Consider the following 10,263-nt stretch of genomic DNA (forward strand, 5'->3'; position numbering starts at 1 on the left):
CCCCCCCCACACGTGTCCTCCCTTTAGACCCCCCCAAATCTGTCTCGCGACACCCCCCAAAAACCGCTGCCCCCCCCTCCCGGACCCCGCGGTCCCTCCGGCCGGGCCCCGCTCACCTGCGGCCCGAGCGGAGCCGAACGCGGCCGAACGGAACCGAACGGTGCCGAACTCGGCCGAACTGGGACGAACGGTGCCGAACCGGAGCCGAACGGAGCCGAGCGGAGCCGAACTGGGACGAACGGAGCCGAACGGAGCCGGACCGGCCCGAAGGTTTCCGAACGTCCCCGAAGGTCCCCGAGCGGAGCCGAACCGGTCCCGAAGGTGACCGAAGATGCCCGAGCGGGGTCGACGGGGGCGCGCGGAGACACGAGGAGGGGGCGGGGGATCCCCCTCATTAGGACCCCGGAGACCCCCCAGAGACCCCTCAGAGACCCCCGCAGAGCCCCTCATACACCCCCTATAGACACCCAGAGACCCCCAATAGACCCCCCCCATAGGTCTCGCCCCGTGGGGGGTTTCGAGACACACGAGAAGGGGGATTTGGGGATCTCCTCCCTCCGGAGGTCCCGGGACTCATCTGAGGGAATGTTTGGGGGTCTCTCCTCCCTCAGGGGGGTCTCTGAATTGTGTCAGGGGAGTCCAGGTGCTTTAGTTCTTCCAGCGTTCCCTGGTGGTCTAGTGGTTAGGATTCGGCGCTCTCACCGCCGCGGCCCGGGTTCGATTCCCGGTCAGGGAACAAAGACGGTAATTTTCGTTCAGTTTTTCCTCCTTCTAATTTCCATTTTTCCCTCTTCCTCTTTCCTCACTCGCCAAACTCCTTTACTCTAATAATTAATAGATTTTTAAAATAAATATGATGCAGAGTATATATAATATACATGATATACTATATAATGTCTATCTCTTAGTGGCCTCATTAGCCAGCATCGTGCATGTAACAAATGTGGATAGAGCCCTTCCCAGATCTTCGTTCGCGAAGCCCAGCCACGATGGTGATGATATAACGTATAACATAAAAATACATTAAAAAGATATGTTATACTATAATATTAAGGAAATATTTATAGTATTTGTAATATTGCTAAAGGATTTGTAATATATTATTATTTATAATAAAAATATTTAAATGCATTAAAACATAAAAGTGCATTAAAAAGCCATGAAAATACATAAAACCTCCATAAAGCCTCCAGAAAAAATACATTAAAATACCCTAAAATCCATAAAAAAAAATAAAAATACATAAAAGCCCATAAAAACACATAGAAAAAAGGGGGAGGAGGTTAAAAGCCAATGCTGTCTGTCGCGACACAGGCGGAGGCACCGCTGGGATTCGAACCCAGGATCTCCTGTTTACTAGACAGGCGCTTTAACCAACTAAGCCACGGCGCCGGCGCTGCCCAGTCCCACATCAGAGACCATCAGACCCCCTGACCCCTCCCCTCCTCTTCCCCCCGCGAGATTCGGGATCCCCGAGAAGGGAGACCCCCAAAATCCCCACATACACACACACGTGTCCCGGAACCCCCTGAGGAGGGAAACCCTTCCCAAAAAACCCTTTTCCCACTCCCATCCTTGTCCCGGTACCTGCCCGAGGGTGGAGAAGCCCCCAAAAAACCCCTTTACAACCCCAGAAAAGGGGAGGAAATGGGGAGGGAGGACAATGAGGAAAATTAAAGAGGGAAAAAAGGGACGTTAGGAAAAAATAGGGGGGAAAAAAATAAAAAATTGAAAATTAGGGGAGGAAAGAAGGAAATCAGGGAGAGGAAAAAACGGACTTAGCAGAGGATGGTTTCGATCCATCGACCTCTGGGTTATGGGCCCAGCACGCTCCCGCTGCGCCACTCTGCTGCTGCAAAGCTACCTTCTAATTACTTTTAATGAATTATAATTACTTAAAGCGAGGCAGAAAGTGAGAGCAGTTTAAAATAAATACACAATTTATCGCATGTTATTATACATGTACATATATAGATTGATTGATTGATTTAACCACTTAATTAATTTATTTATTTATTATCTTTTTCTTTTATCTAAATTTTCATTCAAATTTATCTAATTAATTAATTTAATTTATTCATTTAATTTAATTAATTTAATTTATTTGTTTAACCTCTTTATTCCTTTTATTTATTTATTTTTATTTACTTATGTTATTCTTTTAATTTGTTTATTTAATTTATTCATTTCATGTGTTTATTCATTTTTTAAAATGTATTTAAAACACTCCCCGTTTCCCCGAGTTGGCTCCCCCGGGATTCGAACCCCGATTTCCGGGGTGGATAAACCACGCCCACAGCACGCCCTCTGATAGGAGACCGCGCCCCTGTTCACGCCCCTTTCGCTGAAGCCACGCCCCTCTAGCAGCGAGATGGGCGCGGGGCGCGAGTGCGCAGCCGCGGACGAGGTGGCCGAGTGGTTAAGGCGATGGACTGCTAATCCATTGTGCTCTGCACGCGTGGGTTCGAATCCCACCCTCGTCGCTTCCCACGTTTTTGGGGGGGTTTCCCAAAACCGCCCTCTTGCGATTAAGGTTCGTTTTTCGGGGGATCTGCAGCAAATCCCGTCCCTTTTCCCTCCTTTTACATCATTTTTTCCATCCTTTTTCATCCTTTTCTCACCCTTTTTAAATCATTTTCCAGCCTTCTCCCACCCTTTCTCCATCATTTTTCCTCCCTTTTCCCCTTTTTCCCACCCTCTTCCCACCTTTTTCCCCCCAAGAGCCCCAAACAGGTAAAAACAGGTTAAAAAAAGGCAAAAACCAGGGAATTTTATTCAACTCCCCTTTTGGGGGGGTCCCCAGGTATTCCCAGCTCATTTCCAGGTGCTTCCATTCCATTCCCAAGTGTTCCCATCCCATTTCCAGACATTTCTATCCCACTTCCAGGAGTTCCATCCCATTCCCAGATATTCCCAGCCCATTTCCAAGTGGTTTGGACCCATTTCCAGATGTTTTTATCCCACTTCCAAGAGGTTTCATCCCATTCCCAGGTATTTCCAACCCATTCCCAAGTGTTTCATTCCCACTTCCAGGTACTTTTATCCCATTTCCAGGTGTTTCCAGCCCATTCCAGGTGTTTCCAGCCCATGTTCGGGTATTTCTGTCCCATTCCCGGGTGTGTCCAACTCACTCCCAGGTTCTTCCAACCCACTTCCAGGTGTTCCAGACCCATTTCCAGATGTTTCTGACCCATATGCAGGTGTGTCTGACCAATCTCCAGGTGTTTCTATCCCATCCCCAGGTGCTTCCAGTTCATTGCCAGGTGAGTCAGACCCATCTCCAGACCCATATCCAGGTGTGTCCAACTCATTCTCAGGTGTTTCAGTCCCATCCCCAGCTGTGTCTATCCCATTTCCAGGAGCGTCTGACCCATATCCAGGTATGTCTGATCCATCCCCAGCTGTGTCTGACCCATATCCAGGTGTGTCTGATCCATCCTCAGGTCTGTCTGACCCATATCCAGGTATGTCTGATCCATCCCCAGCTGTGTCTGACCCATATCCAGGTGCGTCTATCCCATCTCCAGCTGTCTCTGACCCACTCCCAGGTACTTCTAACTCATCCTCAGGTGTGTCCAGCCCATCTCCAGGTGCTTCTCTCCCACATGCAGGTGTGTCCGACCCATCCGCAGGTGTGTTGAATCCATCCTCAGGTGTGTCTGACCCATCCCCAGGTGTGCCTGCCCCGCTCCCACCCCCCTCAGGCCTCCCCGCCTGCCCTCCCCAGCACCTGTCCAGGTACCTGTTCACCTCCCCGGCGTGGCTTCGCCTGTCGGGCTCCAGCCGGAGGAGCCTCCGGAGCATCTCCAGCGCCGCCTCCCCCAACCCCTGCCAGGCGCGCGGCACCTCCCCCCCGCCGGTGAGCCCACCTGGCTGCCAGGTGCGGCCCTGCCACACCTGGAACTCCCCGAACTGGGGATCCGGGGGCGCAGCCACCCCCCAGGGGAAGGTGCCGGTGAGGAGGGCGAAGAGGAGGACGCCGAAGGCCCAGGCGTCCAGGCTGGGCTCCAGGTGCAGCGTCTCCGCCTCGCGCAGGTGGCACAGCTCAGGTGCGGCGTAGGGGGCGTGGCCCGAGCCACAGGTGGGCCCCACCTGCCAGCCCATGACACGGGTGAGGCCGAAGTCGCCCAGTTTGACCAGTTGGCACTGGGGGTCGAAGGCCAGCACGTTGTCCAGCTTCACGTCTCGGTGCACCAGGGCGTGGCCGTGCAGGTAATCCAGGGCCGCGCCCACCTGGGTGGCCACGCGCTTCACCTGCGGCTCAGGAAGGCCCACCTGAGGAGGGGAGGACACGCCTGGTGGGACACAGGGTCACCCAATGTCACCTGGGGTCACCTGAGGTCACCTATGGTCACCTGGAGTCATCATTTGGGGCACCTGTGGGGTCACCTGTGAGTGCAGGGGTTCACCTGGGACTCAGGGAGACTCACCTGGGGAGGGGGGGACACACCTGGGGTCACCTAGTGTCACCTTGGATCACCTGTGGGGTCACCTATGAGTGCAGGGGTTTACCTTGTGCTCGGGGAGCCCACAAAGGTCCCAGGCAGGTGCATCCCTCACACCTGTCCCCCCCCCAAACACACCTGTGCCCACTCCAGACACATCTGAGCACTCACCCCAGGTGTGAGCAGCCCACACAGGTCCCCGGCAGGTGCGTGTTCCTGCGCGAAGCCGAAGTGGGTGGGGGTCTCGAAGGCCAGGGGCAGCACCTGCAGGCAGGTGAGCTGCCCCCGCAGGCACAGGTGGGTGCAGAACTCCCGCAGGAAGCCCCACCTGCCCGTCCGGTCCTTCCGCAGCAGCTTCAGCACCACCGGCGCACCTGGGCAAGGGTGGGGACACACCTGGGCACACCTGGAGATGGGTTATACCCCCAGAGACACACCTGGGTACACCTGGGGATGGGTTATACCCTCATAGACACACCTAGGCACACCTGAGGATGGGTTATACCTCTTATAGACACACCTGGGCACACCTGGGGGCACCTGGGCACACCTGGGGACAGGTTACCCCACCCCATAGACCACCTCCGAGCCCCTTGGATCTCCCAGGTGTGTTTGGGGGCAGAGCCTGAAGTGTGTCAGTGTGTCAGGTGCTCACCTGGTGCACAGGTACCCAGAAATCCCCCCTCCCTGAGCCCCCCCAAGCCCTCCCGGTACCCCCCCAGCCCCTCACCCCCATCCCGGGGCTGTGCCAGCACCACGTGCCCATAGGAGCCACTGCCCAGTTCTCCCAGTACGTCCCAGTCCCGCTCCAGTTGGCACTGGGGGAGGTCCCGCCCTGTTTGAACCATCAGGTGCTGCAGGAGCCTCTCCTGGGCCTCCCCCTCCTCCTCCTCCTCCTCCTCTTCCTCCTCGGCCGCTGCTTCCATGGGCCCTGGGGACCAGTATGGACCAGTATGGACCAGTTCACTCCAATACAGCCCAGCCCAGTTTAATCCTCATCCTCCTCACCTTCATCTTCATCCCCCTCCTCCTCCTCTGGGGCAGCCCACTATAGACCAGTACAGACCAGTACAGTCGATATCAGCCCAGCTCAGATCATTCCATTCCAGTCTGTCCCAGTCGAACCCAGTTCAGTCCAGTATAACCCAGTTGAACCCAGTCCAGCCCAGTATAGCCCAATTCAACCCAGTCCAGCCCAGTATAACCCAGTTCAACACAGTACAGCCCAGCTCATCCCAGTCCATCTCCATATAACCCAGTCCATTCCAGCCCATCCCACTCCATCCCAGTATAACCCAGTCCATTCCAGTTCACCCCAGTCCACCCCAATCCATCCCAGTACAATTCAGCCCATCCCAGTCCTGCCCAACATCCAGGTCTCCCCCCCCATCACCTGCCCTCAGGTACCACCTGTCCCCCCAACCCACCTGTCCCCGCCCCCTCCGCCCCCCTGCCCCCCCCCGGTGCCACCCCTCCTGCCGGTGTCCCCAGGGGTGGCCCCGGTGTCTCACCTGTGTCCCCCAGTGGGTCAGGGGGTGTCAGTGCCCCCCCAGGTGCCCCCCCAGGTGCCCCCCCCCAGGTGCCCCCTCGGCGGCCCCTGCGGTTGTGACTCAGAGTTTCCCGTGCCCGCGGTGCCACCCGGGCCCCGCTAATCTCTGTCACCTGCGTGTGGGGACACGTGTGTGTCACCCACGGCCAAAGATGGGCACGGGGGGGGGGGACAGAGGGACACTGGGACAAGGGGGGGCGACAGAGGGGGCACGGGGACATGGAGGACATGAGGGGGACAAGGGGGGACATGGGGGGGACAGAGGGGACAGAGGGACAAGGGGGACCTGGAGGGGACACGGGGGTGACATGGGTGTCATGGGGACATGGGGGGGGCTTGGGGGCCATGGGGGGACATCGAGGGGACACGGGGGGCCATGGGGGGACAAAGGGACAAGGAGGAGACAGAGGGACAGGTTGGGGGACAGTGTCTCCAGTGTCTCCAGTCCCCCAGTGCCCCCCCCCCCCCAGTGTCACCAGTGCCCCCCAGTGCACTGAAACTCCCCCCCAGTGCCTCCCAGTATATCCCAGTATACCCCAGTATCTTCCAGTCTCTCCCACTATATCCCAGTGCCCCCCAGTCCCTCCCAGTGCCCCTGGTGACGGTGCCACTGGTGCCACCGGTGCCACCTGGCCCTGTCCCCCCCCCCCCGGCTATTTCGGGTCCCCCCGCACCTGTCCCTGCCCTTCCCCACCCCGGGCCCCCCGCCAGACCCTCCCCCACCCCGAGGGGACACAGCGGGGGCTCAGGGCACTGGGAGGCACTGGGAGAAACTGGGAGGTACTGGCAGGTACTGGGAGGGAGTTCAGTGCACTGGGAAGAGACTGGGATGGACTGGGGGGAACTAGGGGGCGCTGAAAACGGATTTGGGGACACTGGGAGGGACTGGGAGGGACTGGGGGGCACTGGGAAGGGGTTTCAGTGCACTGGGCTGTACTGGGCTGTACTGGGCTGTACTGGGCTGTACTGGGAGGTGCCGGGGCCGGGCCAGGTGTTGCCGGGGGGGAATTTGGGGGGTCGTGACCCCCCCCGGGAGCAGCTGTTCACTAACGAGCTGCCGGGGGTTAATTACCAGCAGGGGATGATTAATTGCCCTCGGCGGGTGATTAATGAGCCCCCGGGAATGATTAATCGCCCTCGGCAGGGGGTATTAATTACCCGCGGGGGGGAGGAAGGGATTAATGAGCCCCCGCGGGGTCACGGCCCCGACAGGTGACACCGACAGGTGGGGAGGGGGAGGGAAGGGGACACCGCAGGGGGAGGGGAGGGACTGGGGGGCACTGGGAGGGGGAGGAGAGTGACTGGGAAGGGGTTGGGAGGGACTGGGATATACTGGGAGGAACTGGGATGGACTGGGAGGGAGTTTCAGTGCAATGGAAAGGGAGTGAGATATACTGGGAGAGACTGGGAGGGAGTTTCAGTGTACTGGGAAGGGACTGGGAGACACTGGGAGGGGGGCCTGGAGGGACTTGGAGTTTGAGTGCACTGGGAAGGGACTGGGATATACTGGGAGGCACTGGAATGGACTGGGAGGGGGTTTCAATCCACTGGGGGGCACTGGGAGGGGGCTGGGAGGGAGTGGGGCCATACTGGGGGGATACTGGTGGTAAGTTGGGCCATACTGGGAGTCAGCTGGGCTTTACTGGGGCCATACTGGGAGTCAGTTGGGCTGTACTGGGGCGATACTGGAGCCATATTGGGACTCAGTGGGGCCATACTGGGGCCAGTTGGGTTGTACTGGGGGATACTGGGACCATACTGGTCACGTCCCATGACCCCTATGGAGCCCATGGCCACGCCCCCAACATGACCACGCCTCCTCAAGGCCCCACCCCTAAGGATGAGACACACTGGGGGGGGGAGGGGCACCTTTATTGACAAGGGGACACAGGTAACACCCCTCCCCCCGCCAGGTACCCTCACATACCCCCTCACCTGGGGCACTGCCCCCCCGAGGTGCCCCCTCACCTGCAGGCACAGGTAGGCAGATGCTCCCCCCAGCACCTCCAAGGTTTCCAGGTGGGCACTGGGCACCTCCTCAGGGGGTTCCAGGTGGGCACTGGGCACCTCCAAAGTCTCCAGGTGGACATTTGTCACCTCCTCCGTGGGCTCCAGGTGGGCACTGGGCACCTCCATCACCTCCAGGTGGGCATTGGGCACCTCTGAGGTCTCCAGGTGGGCACTGGGCACCTCCTCAGGGGGTCCCAGGTGGGCACTGGGCACCTCCAAGGTCTCCAGGTGGACATTTGTCACCTCCTCGGGGGGTTCCAGGTGGGCACTGGGCACCTCTGGTGTCTCCAGGTGCACAGAGGGCACCTCCAAGGTTTCCAGGTGGGCACTGGGTACTTCCTTGGGGGTCTCCAGGTGGCCATTGGGCATCTCTGATGTCTCCAGGTGAGCACTGGGCACCTCCAAGGTTTCCAGGTGGGCGTGGGGCACCTCCATCATCTCCAGGTGGGCACTGGGCACCTCCGTGCCGAGTTCCAGGGCCACAGGGGGCACCTCCAAAGTCTCCAGGTGGGCACTGGGCACCTCTGAGGTCTCCAGGTGCACAGGGGGCACGTCCAAGGTTTCCAAGTGGGCAGTGGGCACCTCCTCCATGGTCTCCAGATGGACACTGGTCACCTCAGGTGGCGGTGGCAGCACCTGGAGCTGGACATTGGTCACCTGGGAGGGCGGTGGTATCGCTTGGAGCTGGACTTTGGTCACCTCAGCGGCCTGGAGATGGACATTGGTCATCTCAGGTGGTGGTGGCAGCACCTGGAGCTGGACATTGGCCACCTCACCTGCTTGGAGCTGAACACAGGTGACACCTGAGGGTGGTGGCTGTGCCTGGAGCTGGACATTGGTCACCTCAGGGGGCGGTGGCAACACCTGGAGCTGGACATTGGCCACCTCACCTGCTGGGAGCTGGACACAGGTGACATCCAGGGGTGGTGGCAGCACCTGGAGCCGGACTTTGGTGACCTCAGGTGGTGGTGGCAGCACCTGGAGCTGCACTCTGGTGACACCTGAGGGTGGTGGCAGCGCTTGGAGCTGGACATTGGTGACCTCAGGTGGTGATGGCAACACCTGGAGCTGGACTTTGCTAACCTCGGAGGGCGCCGGCAGCACCTGGAGCTGCAGCCCTGTGACACCTGGCACCCCTGTCACACTTGTGACACCTGTGACACCTGTCACTCCTGTCACACCTGTCACCCCTGTCACCCCTGTCATACCTGTCACCCCTGTCATTCCTGTCATACCTGTCACCCCTGTCACCTCGGTGGCCTGGAGCTGCACCCCTGTGACACCTGCAACACCTGTCACACCTGTGACACCCGTCACACCAGTAATAGCTGGGACACCTAGGACACTTGTCACCCCTGCCCCCTCTGTCACACCTGTTACCTCCCTGCCCTGCACCTGGACATTGGTGACCTCCGGCAACACCTGGAGCTGCACACCTGGCACACCCGTGACACCTGGCACCCCTGCCACACCTGTCACCTCAGTGGCCTGGAGCTGCACACCTGGCACACCTGGCACACTTTTGACACCTGTTACCCGGGTCACACCTGCCACACCTGTCACACCTGTCCCCTCCCCCCCCCGCACCTGGACATTGGTGACCTCCGGCAACACCTGGAGTTGCACACTTGGAACACCTGTAACACCTGCCACACCTGTCCCACCTGCCACACCTGTGACCCCTGATACACCTGGAGCACCTGTGACCCCTGCCACACCTGTCACCTCGGTGGCCTGGAGGAGTTGTACACCTGCCATGCCTGCCCCACCCGTCACACCTGTGACCCCTGCCACACCTGTCACACCTGTCGCCATCCCTGCCGCCTCAGCCACCTGTACCTGCACACCTGCAGGCCCCATCCCACCCCTCAGCACAATCACACTCGTCCCCGCCCCCTCCTGTCCCGCCCCAGGGGGCACCACCAGGACGCCCTGCCAGGCGTGCGGCCCCTTCCCCACCTGCGCCACCTGGGCAGGCTTGGTGGGGCCAGGTAGCAGTAGTACCTTGCGGGGGGTGGCGGGCGGGAGGGGCGGCCCCCCCCGCAGCAGCAGACAGGCCGGGGGGTGCGGCTCAGGCGCACGGTGGGTGCGCAGGTGGCGCTGCAGGTAGGCGGCCACCACGAAGGCCTTGGGGCAGGCGGGGCAGCGGAAGGGCCGTGCGGCCGAGTGGGTGCGGCGGTGCAGGTGCAGGTTGGAGGAGTGGGTGAAGCTCTTGCCGCAGGTGCCGCAGGTGTAGGGCCGCTCCCCCGTGTGCACCCG

The 10,263-nt window shown here is 59.4% G+C and overlaps 2 protein-coding genes and 4 non-coding genes across 6 annotated transcripts; 2 read left to right on the plus strand and 4 right to left on the minus strand.

Moving 5' to 3' along the window:
- Positions 1 to 664: 664 nt before the first annotated feature.
- TRNAE-CUC lies at positions 665 to 736 on the plus strand. Its single transcript has one exon. It is a non-coding gene; the product is annotated as a tRNA-Glu (tRNA).
- Positions 737 to 1,318: 582 nt separating this feature from the next.
- On the minus strand, positions 1,319 to 1,392 carry TRNAT-AGU. The gene has a single exon. It is a non-coding gene; the product is annotated as a tRNA-Thr (tRNA).
- A 387-nt stretch (positions 1,393 to 1,779) lies between these two features.
- TRNAM-CAU lies at positions 1,780 to 1,851 on the minus strand. Its single transcript has one exon. It is a non-coding gene; the product is annotated as a tRNA-Met (tRNA).
- A 550-nt stretch (positions 1,852 to 2,401) lies between these two features.
- On the plus strand, positions 2,402 to 2,483 carry TRNAS-GCU. The gene has a single exon. It is a non-coding gene; the product is annotated as a tRNA-Ser (tRNA).
- A 261-nt stretch (positions 2,484 to 2,744) lies between these two features.
- LOC113940632 (uncharacterized serine/threonine-protein kinase SBK3-like) lies at positions 2,745 to 8,505 on the minus strand. Its single transcript, XM_027631787.1, has 7 exons — positions 8,497 to 8,505; positions 8,062 to 8,184; positions 7,963 to 8,028; positions 5,176 to 5,376; positions 4,617 to 4,819; positions 3,446 to 4,275; positions 2,745 to 3,382 (listed from the first exon to the last, which is right to left on the minus strand). Exons 4-7 carry the CDS (start codon positions 5,369 to 5,371, stop codon positions 3,040 to 3,042), a joined length of 1,572 nt encoding a protein of 523 aa, XP_027487588.1. The 5' UTR covers positions 5,372 to 5,376; positions 7,963 to 8,028; positions 8,062 to 8,184; positions 8,497 to 8,505; the 3' UTR covers positions 2,745 to 3,039.
- A 199-nt stretch (positions 8,506 to 8,704) lies between these two features.
- On the minus strand, positions 8,705 to 10,215 carry LOC113940633 (zinc finger protein 628-like; the record flags this gene model as incomplete). Its single annotated transcript, XM_027631788.1, has 5 exons — positions 8,705 to 8,712; positions 8,781 to 8,889; positions 9,088 to 9,140; positions 9,240 to 9,641; positions 9,705 to 10,215. Coding segments are annotated over 5 exons (1,083 nt in total), but the record flags the coding sequence as incomplete, so codon positions are not given.
- Positions 10,216 to 10,263: the final 48 nt, after the last annotated feature.

Source organism: Corapipo altera, unplaced genomic scaffold (genome assembly GCF_003945725.1).
Source record: "Corapipo altera isolate COAL_440 unplaced genomic scaffold, ASM394572v1 130483, whole genome shotgun sequence".
Taxonomy (NCBI): domain Eukaryota; kingdom Metazoa; phylum Chordata; class Aves; order Passeriformes; family Pipridae; genus Corapipo; species Corapipo altera.

What these genes read in the sequence shown, in the direction of transcription:
- LOC113940632 (XM_027631787.1), bottom strand. Translation starts at nt 5,371, where the DNA reads ATGGAAGCAGCGGCCGAGGAGGAAGAGGAGGAGGAGGAGGAGGAGGGG. An exon ending in GGCACAGCCCCGGGATGGGG is followed by an intron (nt 4,820 to 5,175) that starts GTGAGGGGCTGG and finishes ACCCTTGCCCAG; the next exon opens with GTGCGCCGGTGGTGCTGAAG. An exon ending in GTGGGCTGCTCACACCTGGG is followed by an intron (nt 4,276 to 4,616) that starts GTGAGTGCTCAG and finishes TCCCCTCCTCAG; the next exon opens with GTGGGCCTTCCTGAGCCGCA.